The sequence below is a fragment of the Theropithecus gelada genome, chromosome 9, assembly GCF_003255815.1.
Source record: "Theropithecus gelada isolate Dixy chromosome 9, Tgel_1.0, whole genome shotgun sequence".
Lineage (NCBI taxonomy): Eukaryota > Metazoa > Chordata > Mammalia > Primates > Cercopithecidae > Theropithecus > Theropithecus gelada.
The window spans coordinates 116,507,028-116,524,844 of NC_037677.1; the positions used below are offsets into that span (position 1 = coordinate 116,507,028).

At 40.3% G+C, this 17,817-nt stretch overlaps 1 protein-coding gene across 3 annotated transcripts in view; it reads left to right on the plus strand.

Annotated features, from left to right (window-relative positions):
• The window catches only part of SEC23IP (SEC23 interacting protein), a 52,917-nt gene that overhangs the window by 21,077 nt on the left and 14,023 nt on the right, over nt 1-17,817 (plus strand). For all 3 annotated transcript variants that reach the window (XM_025396534.1, XM_025396535.1, XM_025396536.1), the window contains 7 exons: nt 2,252-2,341; nt 3,580-3,721; nt 5,642-5,850; nt 6,209-6,327; nt 7,242-7,394; nt 8,692-8,787; nt 14,572-14,763. In XM_025396534.1, coding sequence (XP_025252319.1) covers nt 2,252-2,341; nt 3,580-3,721; nt 5,642-5,850; nt 6,209-6,327; nt 7,242-7,394; nt 8,692-8,787; nt 14,572-14,763 — 1,001 coding nt within the window. The remainder of the gene's footprint in view (nt 1-2,251; nt 2,342-3,579; nt 3,722-5,641; nt 5,851-6,208; nt 6,328-7,241; nt 7,395-8,691; nt 8,788-14,571; nt 14,764-17,817) is intronic.

Consider the following 17,817-nt stretch of genomic DNA (forward strand, 5'->3'; position numbering starts at 1 on the left):
AGCCTCCTGAGTAGCTGGGATTATAGGCGTGTACCACCACGCCCAGCTAATTTTTGTATTTTTAGAAGAGATGTGGTTTCACCATGTTGGCCAGGCTGGTCTCAAGTCATCCACCTACCTCAGCTTCCCGAAGTGCTGGGATTATAGGTGTGAGCCACTGCACCCTGCCTCTCCTAGGTATTTTGAAAGACACAATAAATTATTTTTAACTGTTGTCACCCTACTGTGCTATCTAACAGAAGTTATTCCTTCACCATACCTGTATGGTTGTACCCATTAATTGACCTCTTTTTTTTTTTTTTTTTTTTTTTTTTTTTTTTGAGGCAGAGTCTCGCTTAGTCGCCCAGGCTGGAGTGCAGTGGCGCGATCTCGGCTCACTGCAAGCTCCGCCTCCCGGGTTCACGCCATTCTCCTGCCTCAGCCTCCCGAGTAGCTGGGACTACAGGCGCCCGCCGCCTCGCCCAGCTAATTTTTTTGCATTTTTAGTAGAGACGGGGTTTCACCGTGTTAGCCAGGATGGTCTCGATCTCCTGACCTCGTGATCCGCCCGCCTCGGCCTCCCAAAGTGCTGGGATTACAGGCGTGAGCCACCGCGCCCGGCCTAATTGACCTCTTTTTATCTTTACTTCCTCTCGACCCTTCCCAGGCTCTGGTAGCCATCATTCTGCCCTTACCTCTGTGAGATAAACTTCTGTAGCTCCTACATATGAGTGAGAACATACAGATATATCTTTATCTTTAAATTTGAAATTCTGTTAAAATACATAAACCACATAGCATAGATTCTAAAATATGTTTTGTTGTGGAGAAGCACTTTGCTAGTTGGAACTAAGGTTTGGCAACGCTTTTAAGCTTGTGTTTTTACACCTCACTGGTTTTTGTTACTCTGGTGTGGGGATTGCAGGCTTTTTCTGTAAAGGGTCAGATAGCAGATAGGCTTTGCAGGCCATATGGTCTCTGTTACAGCTACTCAGCTTTGCCATTGTTGTGTGAAATCAGCTGAAGACTGTATGTAAACAAATGGGCATATCCATGTTCCAGAAAACTTTTTTTTTTTTTTTTTAAAAACGGAGTCTCACTCTGTTTCCCAGGCTAGAGTGCAGTGGCGTGATCTGGGCTCACTGCAACTTCCACCCACTGGGTTCAAGTGATTCTTGTGTCTCAGCCTCCCGAGTAGCTGGGATTACAGGCACCCACCACCACGCCTGGCTAGTTTTTGTATTTTTAGTAGAGACAGGGTTTTGCCATGTTGGCCAGGCTGGTTTTGAACTCCTGACCTCAAGTGATCCACATGCCTCTGCCTCCCAAAGTGCTGGAATTACAGGCGTGAGCCACCACACCCAGCCCATAAATCTTTATTTATTTTATTTTTATGTTTTTCCTTGAATGGTTTCACTTTTGTCAAAAACTTTATTTATAAAAACAGGTGGCTGGGCCTGGTGACTCATGCCTGTAATCCCAGCACTTTGGGAGGCCGAGGCAAGTGGATCACCTGAGCTCAGGAGTTCGAGACCAGCCTGGCCAACATGGTGAAACCCTGTCTCTACTAAAAAAATACATATATAAAAATTAGCCGGGCATGGTGGCAGGTGCCTGTAATCCCAGCTACTTGGGAGGCTGAGGCAGGAGAATCACTTGAACCTGGGAGACGGAGGTTGCAGGGAACCGAGATCGTGCCATTGCACTCTAGCCCAGGCAAGAAGAGCGAAACTCTGTCTCAAAAACAAAACAAAATAAACAAAACAGGTAGTGGGTAGGATTTGGCCTGTGGGCCATTGTTTGGCGTTGCCTGCTTTAGTGTATATGCTTTGGTTTCTTCTATACTATTATTTAAGAATGGATTTTATTTTTACAATTACATACACTTTATGTTTATTGAAGTGTATGTAAAATGTATGTTTGTTATAAATCAATACTCACTATGAAATCTGAGTAATCTCCATGTGGGGCTTAGTGTCCTGGGCAGTTGTGAAGCCTCCGTAGATACAAACGTGCTGTTCATCATGTGCTAATAGCATCTGGGAAGAGAGAGAGCCTGCTGCCTTCACCTCTTGTTCTAGTTCGCTTTTATTTGCTGAGAGGGACAAACTGTTCCTCTAATTTGATAGGGGTAATGAGGCTTATTCTCTTTGAAGGGTCATGATTTTCTTTGGCAAGTTTGTGATGACAAAAGAGATATCTAGAATATTGCCATTGGGAAAATCCAAACAAATTGCCATCTTTTATGTATGTTTAAAAATTTTTTTAATAGGGGAGATGCCTCAAGTTGACCATTTGGTGTTTGTGGTGCATGGCATTGGACCTGTGTGTGACTTACGCTTTAGGAGCATTATTGAGTGTGGTAAGTGTTGGGCATATTGTATTTCTCTTTTTTTTTTTTTTTTTTGAGACGGAGTCTCGCTCTGTCGCCCAGGCTGGAGTGCGGTGGCGCGATCTCGGCTCACTGCAAGCTCCACCTCCCGGGTTCACGCCATTCTCCCGCCTCAGCCTCCGAGTAGCTGGGACTACAGGCGCCCGCCACCACGCCCGGCTAGTTTTTTGTATTTTTAGTAGAGACGGGGTTTCACCATGTTAGCCAGGATGGTCTCGATCTCCTGACCTCGTGATCCACCCGCCTCGGCCTCCCAAAGTGCTGGGATTACAGGCTTGAGCCACCGCGCCCGGCCGGGCATATTGTATTTCATGGGATGATCTGAGAACTAATGGAAGGGCTTTGGAGTATTTGTTTTTAGGATAGTTCCCAGCTGTGTACTACTTGCTGAGGGAGCTGTAAGAGGAGATTTAAATGGTCAGTGGGAAATACTAAGTTGTACTTGATTTGCTCTTGTGACACATGTGACTCATAAAATCCCAGACTCTGAGGAATTAGAAGGGATCTTGCTGACAGCCTTTGCCTGAGCACCTGCAGCAGCGAGGAGCACCTCTGCATTGAAGGGATTTATAGTCAGTGAGTTGGGAGAAGTTGTTTAATGGAAACGTGAATCTGCCTGGTTGACTTAAATTTTTGAAGTTTTATTTTTATGTCTATATAATAATAGTTGGTATTTATTGAATATTTGGTATATGCCAAGTATCTTAGATGTCTTGTCATTTGACCCTCACAAATAAACCTTTGGGGTATAGGCGCTGTCACTGTTATCGCCGCTACTGTGACTCATGAGGAACTGAGGCCCAGGGCAGTGGGGGTTGGGGGTGAAGAGGTAGGTAGGGGTGGGGGTGAGTGAAACTCTCCCTTCTCACAGTCAGTAGGGCCTGGAACCTGGAGCTGGCAGTGTGATTCCAGAGCCTTTCCCCAAGGTGCCGTGCTGCCTCCTCCCAGCAGTGGTGGTTGAACTGATTCATCCCAAGCATCTATTCCTCTGCAATAATGGAAAGTTGAAAAGAGCTTCCCAAAAGTTACTTATTCCTTTCTTTTTAAAAAATTTTTACTAATTCTCTTATCCTCATTTTTTTCTTAAAAAAAATGTATCTTTATGTTATTAAAAATACTGGCATGTTTGAGGTAACTGCTGACTAGCTATCAAGCTAGGAGAATTTAATTTATTTTCTCTGTTTTTTTTTTTTTTCTTTTTCTTGAAGTGGATGATTTTAGGGTGGTTTCTCTCAAATTGCTGCAGACACATTTCAAGAAATCTTTAGATGACGGGAAAATAAGCAGAGTGGAGTTCCTTCCAGTTCATTGGCATAGTTCTTTGGGTGGGGACGCCACAGGTGTTGACAGGTTTGTGGATTTTGATAACTTGTTTTTCAAATTAGTCAAATTTAAATTTAAAATTTAAACCATAATATGAAATAGTTTATTGTAACTTCAATCAATATGTTTTTTAAAATTGTATACTTCTGACATGTGATTAAATATTGGCTGTAAAGTTTGCACACTACTTTTCTCTCTGTGTGTGTGCATTCCTCTTGTAAATATTTAAGAGAATCTAAGAAATTTTAGCTGGTTTTAAAATACAATTTTAATCTGTAGCGGTTTAGACAGGGGGCTGTCCTTTATGTAGTAAGATGCCTAATGGCCTTTCTACTCAACCAAAAATGTCTCCAGAAATTGCCAGATGTCCCCTGGAGGGTAAAAATCACCCCTGACTGAGAACCACAGATTCAGAATATTGTTTCTCATTGGAGATGCTCTTGTCGGGACAATTCTTTGCTGTCGCAGTGCAGACCACTTAACTTCCTTAGTGTAAAGACCACTCAGTACTAGCAGTGCTCACCAGGCACTGTGACAATTAAAAATACTCTGCCCAATTTTGAATGCTCCCAACTGAGAATCGTAAATACAGGTAATAGTTATGCTGGCACCTGTCTAGATTTTAGTGAACGCCGTAATGTTTCAGGGTACATAGTTTAATAAAACTATTTCTACAACAGCATTTTATCTATGTTAGGCCCTATTGTAAGGGTGTTTTCTTTGTGTGTATTCCTCAATTTCATTTTGGTCATTCTCAAATTTGGAAAGATTTTTCGTTCCATGTAGCTCTGTTTTTTCTGTTTGATATTCTCTTTAGTCCTTTTGACCCACAAGTTTTGTCAGGTGTCCAGATTTGCAGTTAACTGGAAGAAAAATGGAAGAGTAATCTTCCCTCTTTAAAAATAAAATAGAAATCTTTGCATATGACTTACATAGCAACTGACTTTTCAGAGAATGCCACGATTCATAGTATAGTTATAGGCACAAATAGCTTAAAAAAAAAAAAAAGAAATTATTTTTGAGGCAACATCTCACTGTCACCCAGGCTCTGGAGCACACTGGCATGATCATGGCTCACTGTGGCCTTGGCCTCCTGGGCTCAAGTGGTCCTCCCACCTCAGTCTCCCAAGTAGCTGGGACTACAGGCGCAAGCCGCCTTGCCTGGCTAATTTTTAAATTTTTTGTAGAGATGGGGTCTCACTGTGTTGCTCAAGCTGATCTTAATCTCCTGAGCTCAATCGTTCCTCCTGCCCTAGCCTCTCAAAGTCTCTACCACGTATGGCAGCACACATTTTTTTGGCTTTATTTTTATATTTTTAATTTTTTTTCGAGGTGAAGTCCCGCTCTGTTGCCCAGGCTGGAGTGTGGTGGCACAATCTCGGCTCACTGCAACCTCCACCTCCTGGGTTCAAGCGATACTCATTCTTTAGCCTCCCAAACAGCTGGGTCTACAGGTGCGTGCTACGACGTGTGGCTAACTTTTGATTACAAAAGAATTTTTTTTTGAGATGGAATCTTGCTCTGTCGCCCAGACTGGAGTGCAGTGGTACAGTCTCGGCTCACTGCAACCTCTGTCTTTCAGGTTCAAGCAATTCTCCTGCCTCACCCTCCTGAGTAGCTGGGATTACAGATGTGCACCACCACAGTTGGCTAATTTGTGTATTTTTAGTAAAGATGGGGTTTCGCCATGTTGGCTTGGTTGGTTTTGAACTCCTGACCTCAAGTGATCGACCCACCTCGGCCTCCCAAAGTGCTGGGATTGCAGATGTGAGCCACCGCATCTGGCCTATCTTGATTTATTTATAATGACTGTGTACAGAAACAACTCATATTTAGTCTGTGGGGTTTTCTTAGTGTATTTTCAGGAGTCAAAAATCTAAACTTTAAAAAATCTGTAAATTTAAGGTAGATGCTGACTGAATGTGCTGTATTTTTCTTTTTAAACAGGAATATTAAGAAAATCACTTTGCCAAGTATTGGTCGATTTCGTCACTTTACCAATGAAACTTTGCTAGATATTTTATTTTATAACAGCCCCACCTACTGTCAGACTATTGTGGAAAAAGTAGGAATGGAGATAAACCGTCTGCATGCACTGTTTATGAGTCGGAACCCAGACTTCAAAGGAGGTGTCTCTGTTGCTGGTCACAGTTTAGGTAAAACTGTCAAATATTCACATTTTAAATACAATTTTTGTTGAGTTATAACTGCTTTCAGTATAGGTGATATTGTTGGTGCAAAATTAAGAATTATATATTTTAAGTTTCAGAAAGGGTAGAAATGAATGCTTTGAGTTTAGATTCTGCCTTTTCTATATTCATCTCTAGTATTACCGAGGGAATGCTACGTATTTTAATTTATGTTGCTGTTTGATAAAATAAAATTATTAATTATCAGGTCTTGAGTAATATGTAACTTCTGTATGACTTTTGACTATAGACATTGAAAAAAGAATTTATTTAGTGTTATAAAAGCACCTACTACATTATAAGGCAAAATGTTTCTTTTTCTTAGGTTCTTTAATATTGTTTGACATCCTGTCTAATCAAAAAGATTTGAATTTATCAAAGTGTCCTGGACCTCTTGCTGTTGCTAATGGAGTTGTGAAGCAGCTACATTTTCAGGAAAAGCAGGTATATCTGTGCATGGCCAATTAACATTTTGATTTAGCGTCTATGGAGCTGAACAGTTTTCGAAAGTCTGAACTGTTTCCTGAAACATTTGTTTGTTTGTTTGTTTGTTTTAATGAAGGCTTGCTTGGTTGCTTGGGCTAGTCTTGAGTTCCCTCCTGGCCTCAAGTGATCCTCCTGCCTTGGCCTCCCAAAGTGCTGGGATCAATAACTCTTCAGAGAATCCCCAAATTCAGAGTACAGTTATAGGCCCAAATAAAATAGCTACCGTGTCCAGCCCTGAAACTGGTTTTACATATTAAAGTACACCGAGGTTTAGAAATGGAATGGAATCATGGAGCTCATTATTTGAGTTTCTCACTCTTCTTTATGGATTATAAATTTAAATATGAAAGTTTATGATTTTAAAAAATGTAAATGATAGGAAATGGAGACATGAGTGATTTATTAAATTTATATACTTTTCAGAATATTCAATTTTTTTTTTTTTTGAGGCAGAGTTTCACTCTTGTCACTCAGGCTAGAGTGCAATGGTATCTCGGCTCACTGCAACCTCTGCCTCTTGGGTTCAAGTGATTCTTCTGCCTCAGCCTCCCAAGTAGCTGGGATTATAGGTGCCTGCCACCACGCCTGGCTGATTTTTGTGTTTTTGGTAGAGACGGGGTTTCACCATGTTGGCCAGGCTGGTCTTCAACTCCTGACCTCAGGTGATGTGCCTGTCTCAGCCTCCCAGAGTGCTGGGATTACAGGCCTGAGCCACTGGGCCTGGCCAGAACATTCAAACTTTGAATGGCAAAGTACTGTACCTAAAATTATGATTTGTCTATAGAGCAAAATTGTTTCAGATTTTTCGTAGATAAGGAGTTGTTATATGGGAGTTTTTCTGAGCTTGTAATATTTTTTACTTTTTTTTAAAGTTGCCTGAAGAGCCAAAGCTGACTATGGATGAGTCATGTGACCTTGATGTTGAAAATGAAGAAGTCCTAACTTTGCAAGAAACTCTGGAAGCACTTAGCCTCTCTGAATACTTTAGCACTTTTGAAAAGGAAAAGATTGATATGGAATCTCTGGTACTGATCATAGTTTGCTTCACTTTGTTTGAAATTGTTTTTCTTGTGTATAGATTGAAAATTAAGAATAAACACTTTTATATCAAAATACATTCCAGAGTAGACAAAGACTGAAACGGTTTAAAAAATTGAAAAACACAGAAGAATATTTTTTATAATCTGAAAGGCTTTTCTAAGTATGATGCAAAATCCAGAAGCCATCAAAGAAAACAATTGTGTAACAGTAGACACCATAAACAACATCTAAAGGCCAGTGATACATTTGCAACACACATTATAGACAGAGGGCTTACTTCATTAATATTCAAAGCTTCTACAAATCAGTTACAGAAAGACCATCATATCAGTGTGTTACGTAAATAGGCAAAGAATATAAACGTGATTTGCAGAAAAGGAAATATCAGACTGTTTCTTCGCACGTGGAAACTCATAAGAGAAATGGAAATTGAAAGTACAATGGGATTTTTTTTAACTTACCAGTTTGAAAAAATAGGAAGTTTGATAATATGCTGTGTGGCCAGGATGAAGGGAAGTAGGCATCGTGATATATTGTTCGTCAGACTGTAAATTGGTACAGACTCTTTGGAGGGCAGTTTGGCAATATCTTTAAGAATATAAAAATTACCCTTTGCTTTATCAATTTCATTGCCAGGAATATTTCCTATAGAGAAATATTCACACAAGAATATCTACAAGGATACTCACAGCAGTATTTGCAATATAAAAGAACATTAGAAACACCATTGGTGTTGAGGAGTAGGGTGCTAGTGAAATCGTTTATGGTGCATCCACATAATGGAGTACCCTACAGCTGTTGAACGAATGAAGCAGTGTCAGAGATACCTGTCTCTAAGATACATTTACATGAAGAGAGCAAAGTTCAGTACTGTGTGCATAGTAGACCACACACACAGAGAAAAACATGTAGGGGTGCTATGCATACATAAGACATCTCTTCAAAGAGCGAATTTCCACAGTTGCTGCTGAAAGGAGAATTGTATGGTTGGGACAGCAGTGGAAGGAAGATATTTCATCGTATGCTTGACTATATATAGCTTTGGAATTTTGTATAACATACATGTATTTTCTGTTAATTAATAGAATGATTTAGGTGTGGAGGCCTAAGATTTTATAGCCTAAAGCAATGCATGATTTAAATACAAAATAATTAACTTTTAAAAAGTTGAGTGGCTCTTAGATTGCTTTAGATGATGTGGTTTCTTTATGATTTTCATATTCTCATTTCAGTTCTTCTATCACTAGATTGATTAATGTGCTTGTCTGTTTCCTTTTAAAGCTTATGTGTACAGTTGATGACTTGAAGGAAATGGGGATACCCCTTGGACCCAGAAAGAAGATAGCTAACTTTGTAGAACATAAAGCAGCCAAACTGGTAAAGTTCACCTCTGACTCAAGAAAAACTAAAACTCGTGGTGTGACCAGCTTGTTTATGTTGTAGAAAATGTTGATACTGCTATGGTTAGGTAAGCTAGTTTGCTCCCTACCTAGGGCACAGTAAGGGAGCTGATGGAAACCCAGACTTAGGAGTCAGTCAGAGTTGAGCTTAAGTCCACATTAGGCTAAGTGACCATCCTGGTTTTCCTGGGACTAAGTTCCTAGGATGAAGGGCTTTCAGTTTTAAAATGGATATTTAAGGTTTTCCTGGTGCAAAAACTGGTTAAGTTCTGACAAATAAATTCTCAGCTCAACCATTCATTAACTACATATTAATGAGCAATTTTTATTTGGTTTTATTTGTTTGTTTATTTTGAGATGGGATCTTGCTGTGTTTCCCACTGCTGGTCTCAAACTCCTGGGCTCAAGCTATCCTCCCGCCTCAGCCTTCTGAGCATGAGTGATTTTCTTAATTTTTCTGATCCTTTGTTTTCTTCATTTCTAAAATGGAGGTAATAATACCTTCCTCATAGGGTTGGAGTAAGGATGAAATAATGCCTGCAAAGCTTAGCACCAAGTAATAGCTTACTTTCTTTCTTCCCAGTCCTTCTCATCTAAAGAGATGAGGCAAAACATACACACTAAAGTCTCATTACACACTAAACGGCAAAAATTTTTAACAATACAAAACAAGGCAACAACTAAAAAGCATTTAAAACTAGAACAACTGGAAAATTATACTTGTTTTATTAATTTTAATTTATTGATCAAATTAATTTTACAGAGGTTTTCTAATTAGAAAAATTAGATGACAGGGTGGCTGTCTTATTTTTATTGTTACTAACACGCTCTTTGATGATCCTTCCATCTTTTGAATTTCTATAGTTCTATTATTTTACTACCTATTTGGAACTTAACCTACGTCATTTCTTTATATGGAAAATGACTATAAAGTCATAGGACTGATTTTTTTTTTTTTTTTAGTGGTTAGCTTAAGGAATTAAGTCTTTCAGCATTTTATTGAATAGCTACCTCTTTTGAGTCAGGCACCGTGTTAAATTCTTGGGAGCCAGAGATTAACCAAGAGTGTGCTGTCTAGTTAGGGGGAGCGTGTTGAGCTCAAATGACAACATACCAGCCCCATAATAGCATGCTGTGTGTGCTGTCCTGAGGCAGATGAGAGGTGGCAGTTCTGGCTTGTTGAAACAAGCATGGGGTTGGTGAGAGAAGACTTCCCCAAGGTGATGGTGCTTGAGCTTGAAGGAGGGCTAAGATTAGGGGAGACGGCCTTCTGGAAGCTGGCATGTTGTTTTCCTGTAGCATCAGGGAAACTGGAAACTGGGAAGGGCAGAGGGTTCCAAAGGTCCAAATGGCAGGTGTGAGGGCTTGGATTTTGTCTTGTAAGGGAGTGGTTCTCAAACATGTTCTTATGGCCATGAAAGTCATGGTGTTTTTAAACAAACATTACAAAATACTGACCTGCTTATTCTATCACAGGTTATGATTTAGCACCAAATCATCTGTGTAGTCTAAATTTTAATTTTAACTTTCGGGTTGTGGAGAGTTTGCTTGGTCACAGTGCACAGATGAAGTTGGAAAGGTGTGAAGTGGAGGTGGCTGCAATCTTACATAGTAGTAATTGTAATTGTACCGTGACTGAAAGAGAGATGGTAGGGTATAAGGTAGGAGGTGGAGAGGAAGGGAGCAACTCAAAAGACGTTTTAGACATAGACAAGCAGTATTTGATTAAGTGCTGAGAAAGGTTATTAGTTTTGGCCGTTAAGAGGTATCTTTCGTGTCATTTTTCTTGTATGTTGAATTGTTCTGTAATTCCAGTTTACAAAGAGCTTTTCATCTCATGTGAGCCTCACAGCAACCCTGTTAGTGTGAGTAGATCCCCAGGCGTCTGTCTGATGAGCACAGTAGTCAAACTGAGACTAGGACTCAAGTGTGTCAGTGTTGTTCCTGTATACAGGCTGCATGCTCCATACATAAAAATGCTTGTCTCTGTGTATACATGTTTATATATCAGTGAAGCAAAAGCCTGTAAAAAAAAAAAACAAACAAAAATAAGAAATGAGCTTTGTGTTCAGGCCCTATACCATGTTCTTAATTTATTCTGTAATGAAAGGGAAAAAAGTAGAAAAGGATTCTATAGTTCTTGAAGAATTTGTAGGAGACTGGTTTATGGACTGCAGTTGCTTAGATATATAAATTATGGCATTTATAAGAATGTTTTGAAATGAGCAAAAATCTATAGAGTGATATTATTATTATTATTATTATTTTTTTTTTTTTTGAGACGGAGTCTCCCTCTGTCGCCCAGGCTGGAGTGCAGTGGCGCGATGTCGGCTCACTGCAAGCTCCGCCTCCCGGGCTTACGCCATTCTCCTGCCTCAGCCTCCCGAGTAGCTGGGACCACAGGCGCCCGCCACCTCGCCCGGCTAGTTTTTTGTATTTTTTAGTAGAGACGGGGTTTCACCGTGTTCACCAGGATGGTCTCGATCTCCTGACCTCGTGATCCACCCGTCTCGGCCTCCCAAAGTGCTGGGATTACAGGCTTGAGCCACCGCGCCCGGCCGAGTGATATTATTTTTTAAATTAAAAGGTAATTGCCTTTGGATGAACCATGAAACTTTCTCAGCTGAGTTGCCATTGATTGCTCTACATTTCTTACAGATAACAAGGTGCTACTAGATCAGTACAAAAGTAATATGGTGTGTCCTGTTGATTTACTGTAACTGAAATAATGGGACCAAAATTAGCGATTATTTTATAGTAAGGAGATCAAATATTTGTGATATTTGTGACTATGCACTTTTTTTTTCTTTTTAAAGCATCTTAGTAATTTTCATTTGAAAAGGAATTGTTTCTAGTGTTGGGAATATTGATAGTCAAGTATGTATATGTTGGTTCAGTGTTTTTTTTTTTTTTTTTTTGAGAGGGAGTCTCGCTTTGTCTCCCAGGCTGGAGTGCAGTGGCGTGATCTCGGCTCACTGCAACCTCTGCCTCCCAGGTTCAAGTGATTCTCCTGATTCAGCCTCCCAACTAGCTGGGATTATAGGCACCTGCCACCACGCCCAGCTAATTTTTGTATTTTTAGTAGAGGTGGAGTTTCACCATGTTGGTCAGGCTGGTCTCAAACTCCTGACCTCAGGTGATCCACCCGCCTTGGCCTCCCAAAGTGCTGGGATTACAAGAATGAGCCACCACGCCCAGCCTATGTTGGTTCACTTTTAAACACTGTTGGTTCACAGTTTAAAAATTATTGCAAAATTTTGAACAAAACAACTCTTGGCAACAGGACAGTTTCTGATCTCCTCAGACAGCTCTCAGCAATTTAGAATGTTTTATGAATTTGACGGGAGGCATTCCTGAGTGAGAAAGCACTCAGAAGTGAGGAACCCTGAAAATGTTCCTTATTTCGGATTTTAGGCTTAATTTTGTATTGCCTCCAAAGGGCAGAGATAACCCAGCCTTCTAAAACACTGATGGAGGAAACAGTTACAAGCTGGCTAAGAGTTTTCTTTTTTATAGATTGCCTTTTCAATTAACCAGTTAGACTTACTTTCCTATTTCCTGGTGTTTGGAATTCAATAGTAGATAAGATCATTTTGGCTAGCTGTGTTGTTTAGGCACTGTTAATAGCTGTTTAAACAGAGACTAACACTCAGTCATTCACAGCCTAACTTGTGTTATTGGGAAGTAAACAACTCCCCCTCCCACCCAACTATTTAAATTTCTCCTGTGTTACTGTTGCTGCTGTATTCAGGGCAAATTACAAACCAGTGTGAATGACTTTTCGCTCATTATAGAGATAACACCGTTTTTTTTTGTTTTTTTTTTTGTTTTTTTGTTTTTTTGGTCCTGCTCTGTCACTCAGGCTGGAATGCAGTGGTGGATCTTGGCTCACTGCAACCTATGCCTCCCAGTTTCAAGCAAGTCTCTTGCCTCAGTCTCCCGAGTAGCTGGGATTACAGGTGCATGTCACCATGCCCGGGTAACTTTTTTGTATTTTTAGTAGAGATGGGGTTTTGCCATGTTGGTCAGGCTGGTCTCAAATTCCTGACCTCAAATGATCCACCTGCCTCGGCCTCCCAAAGTGCTGGGATTACAGGCGTGAGGCACTGCGCCCAGCTGAGATAACACCTTATGTAGATGCTCCAAAGTTTTGTTTATTTATGGAAATGCATAGATCTTTTAAAAAATTATTTATTATTTTTTGAGACAGGGTCTCATATTGTCACTCATGCTGGAGTGCAGTGGCGCACACATGGCTCACTGCAACCTCCACCTTCTGGGTTCAAGCAATCCTCCCACCTCATCCTCCTGAGTAGCTGGGACTTCAGGCATGCACCACGTGCCCAGCTAATTTTTCTGTTATTTTTTAGAGATGGCATCTTGCCATGTTGCTCAGGTTGATCTTGAACCCCTGAGCTCAAGTGATCCACCCACCTCAGCCTCCCAAAGTGCTGGGATTACAGGCATGAGCCACTGTGCTGAAATGCATAGATCGTAAGTGTGCAGTAGGGTAAGTTTTCACGATTGTATGCACTTGCATCGTCACTGCCTAAAACAAGAAATTGAACATTTCTGTGTTCATTTCTATGTTTTGTGTTCATTTCTATTTCATGAGAGAGCTCAGGTAGCTCCCTCGTGCTTCTTTCTAGTTAACTCCTCCCACCGCAAAACCGCTCTTCTGATTTCCTTCAATACGGAATAGTTTACCTATTTAAAAAATTCATGTGGCCGGGCGCGGTGGCTCAAGCCTGTAATCCCAGCACTTTGGGAGGCCGAGACGGGCGGATCACGAGGTCAGGAGATCGAGACCATCCTGGCTAACACAGTGAAACCCCGTCTCTACTAAAAATACAAAAAACTAGCCGGGCGAGGTGGCGGGCACCTGTAGTCCCAGCTACTCGGGAGGCTGAGGCAGGAGAATGGCGTAAACCCAGGAGGCGGAGCTTGCAGTGAGCTGAGGTCCGGCCACCGCACTCCAGCCTGGGCGACACAGCAAGACTCCATCTCAAAAAAAAAAAAAAAAAAAAAAAAAAATTCATGTAAGTAGAATGAACAGTATGTATTCTTTTATACTTGGTTTCTTTTACTCAAAGTAATATTTTTGAGATTTGTCTAATGAGAGCCAATACTTAGTTGTAACTGTTTTGCTATATTTTCTTTGCTTCTTAATTATTTTTCTTAAGAATTTTCAGCTATAGACATCATGACATTTGTTCTCTAAATATTTAGTATGCATTTCTAAAAAGGACATGTAAAAATTTTTTTTAATTAAATATTTTTTTTTGAGACAGGTCTCTCTCTGTTGCCCAGGGTGGAGTGCGGTGGCACGATCACGGGTCACTGCAGCCTTGACCTTCTAAGCTGAAGTGATCCTCCCACCCTAGTCTCCTGAGTAGCTGGGACCACCGGTGTGCGTTACCAGACCTGGCTAATTTTTAATTTTTTCTAGAGATGGAGGTCTCTCTGTTGCTCAGGTTGGTCTTGAACTCCTGGCCTCAAACTACCCTTCCGCCTTGGTCTCCCAAAATGCTGAGATTACAGGGGTGAGCCACTGTGCCTGGCCTGTACATTTTTTTTTTTAATCAACTGAAGCAAAAGCTGCAGGGAATAAAAAGAACATTTTTTAAAGTAATCACAAGGTTGTTACTATTCCTGAGAAGTTGCTAATCATTCCTTAATACTGAGATAGCACGTTTTGTAATGATAGCTGAGAGCTGAACCTTTCCTCATGATTATGTTATTAAATTTTGGTATTTTACAGAAAAAAGCAGCGTCAGAAAAGAAGGCGGTGGCGGCCACTTCTACAAAAGGACAAGAGCAAAGTACCCAGAAGACTAAAGACATGGCTTCCCTCCCCTCAGAATCTAATGAGCCAAAGAGGAAACTTCCAGTTGGTGCTTGCGTGTCTTCAGTGTGTGTGAATTATGAATCTTTTGAAGTTGGTGCCGGACAGGTAAGTTTACGTATTGACTAGGGCTACATAGTTTATGTTGAAATCATACATCTTTATCATGTGGCTTGGCTTTAAGTTCTTTAAATATTTATTTAACATTTATTTGGGATGTGGAGAAAATTGATTTTCTCTTAGTGAAAATTTTTTTCTTCTTCAACAGTGCTCAAAATAAGGGATTAAATGCATACAGAACGTGTTGTCTAACTTTTGAAATTGTCTCTATTTCAGTTTTCCCACCACTCGTACTTTTATAGCATCAGTCTGTTATAGCCACTAACAACAGAAGTGGTCATAGTTAAAAAATTATGTTCAGAATATACTTCAGTTTCTATGAGAGCAACTTGGCTGTATTGACTCAACTTATGTTTCCTAGTACTCATAATTCTTCCCTTGGGGAAAAAGTCTTATAAAAATTGACCAATGCTGCATTTAGTAATATGCTTTAACATACTTATATCACAGTGGCTTTTAGAATTATTAAAAGCCTTTTAGACAGTGTTACTGTCAGGATATTTATAGTTGAGTATGTAAAGATGCATTTCTGTAAGTGAGTTCATGAAGGTACAAAATGAAATTGGATGTTTGATTTGTATTAACAGTGAAGTTTTAGAGGAGTATATTCTTATATAAGTAAATATTCCTTTACAACTTCATTTTCTTTTCTTTTTTTCCTTTTTAGAGACAGTCTTGCTCTATTGCGCAGGCTGGAGTGCAGTGATGTGATCATAGCCCATTGTAACCTCAAAGCAAGGTTTTGGGGTTTGGGTTTAAGGGACACCTCCTACCTCAGCCTCCCAGGTAGCTGGGACTGTAGCCATGCACCACCACACCTGGCTAATTTTTTCATTTTTTGTAGAGACAGTCTTACTGTGTTACTCAGGTTAGCCTTGAACTGGCCTCAAGCAATCTTCCTGCCTTGGCTTCCCAAAGTGCCAGGATTATAGGCATGAACTACTGCATCGGGCCTACAACTGCATTTTTAATGACTGCTATAATCAGTAATGACTAATTTCACTGTTTCGAGAGATAATGACTTATTCTTATTTCCTTATTATTGAAGGTATTAGTTTCTTAAGGTGCCATAACAAAGTTCCACAACCTGGGTGGCCTTAAACTTTAGAAATTTGTTGCCATACAGTTCTGCAGAGCAGAATAGATAGGGCGGTGGCAGGACCATTTTCTCTCTGAAACTTGGAGGGGAATCCTTTCGTGTTTCTTCCGAGCTGCTGGGGATTTGCTGGCCATCTTTGGCAGTTCTAAGTTTATAGATGCATCCCTCCAGGCTTCGTTTTTATGTTGTATTCTCCTTATCTCTTAATAGCATCTTCCCTCTGTGAGTGTCTGGCTGGGTGGCCAAATTTCCCCTTTTTATGTATCAGTCAGATTAGGGCCACCACAGTGATCTCATTTTAACTTGATTACCTTTTTAAATACCCTATTTCCAAATAAAGTCACATTATGAGGTATTGGGGGTTAGGACTTCAACATAAATGTTTTGTAGGGACACAGTTCAACCCATCATATTTAACATGTAGGCAATTTCTACTTTTTACTCTTTTAAGTTGTCTAGTAATGAACATTTTAAAGCCAGTTTTCTGTGCACATTCTTTATTTCTTCTTCCAGTTAAGTTGGTAGACATAGGATAGCTCGGCCAGATGATGGACACAGTCCCTTCCCTGGGGGAGACATCAATCTGTATTCTCACTGGCAGTTTAGAAGGTTGCCTGTTTCCTCTGTCCATTGCCAGTACTGGTATTATCATTTTCCTTTAAAAATATGTAGTAGTTTCACTTTGACACCTTGATTCTAAAGAATTAATTTTTTGTGTGTATTTTCATGCAATTTTTTTTCTTTCTTGTTAGTACTTCTTACTTTCTTTTTAGTATTTCATTTACGTTTCTGATAACCCCATAGGGAAAATGGTATCACACTGTATTTCTTTGAGCACTAGTGAGGTTATTTTCTCATGTTTTTTAGACATTTTTCTTTTGTGAAGTGTTGAATTTACCTGTTTTTCTATTTGTTTTCTTTTTTCCTCTACTGACATTTATAAAATATTTACATATTAAGGTTATTAGCTCCTTGTCATGTATGTTATACATATTTCTTCCAGTTTGTGATTGTTCTTTCTTTTTCTTCTTTTTGTTTGCTGGAACAAAACTGTCGAATTTGCAAATACAAGGGCAAGCCTAGGAATGTGAAGTCTAGACTTTGTTAGAAGGGGCAGCTTAGTGTAGTAGAAAGACAATTGGATTTGGAATTAGAAGTCCCACATTTAAGTCCGCACTCGACCACTCACTGGCTCTGTGTTCTTGGGTGAGTCATGTCACATATTTGAGCTTCGCCATAGGCACAATGGTTCTTGCCTTGCCTCCCTCTTTCTGTGTACCTCTGTTGAACACTTGGATTATGCCATTCATTGTGCTTCACTCTCAAGATACTAAAGTAAAAAGACACATTTCCTGCTACTGAGAACCAAATGAAAGAGCTTTGCAAATTGTACAGTGCTATTCAGATGACTGTGTTTTCTCTTGGAGAGGCTACATGTAAGCTACTCAAAATGTGCTCTTTCAGGACAAATCATTTTCTGATGGAAAGAAACTTAACTGGAGAGGATGATAGTTATAATAATAACAGAAGTAACGCTCATTGAGTGCTTAAGCTGTGCCAAGCTCTGTGCTAACCACTTTATGTGGATTAGGTTATTTATTTTTCAATCACATGTGAGCTTGGCATTGTTATAATCCCCATTTTATAAATCAGGAAACTGAAGTGGAGCAGAGAGAGGTTAAGAAACTTGCCCAGGCCGGGCGCGGTGGCTCAAGCCTGTAATCCCAGCACTTTGGGAGGCCGAGATGGGCGGATCACGAGGTCAGGAGATCGAGACCATCCTGGCTAACACGGTGAAACCCCGTCTCTACTAAGAAATACAAAAAATAGCCGGGCGAGGTGGCAGCGCCTGTAGTCCCAGCTACTCGGGAGGCTGAGGCCGGAGAATGGCATGAACCCGGGAGGCGGAGCTTGCAGTGAGCTGAGATCCGGCCACTGCACTC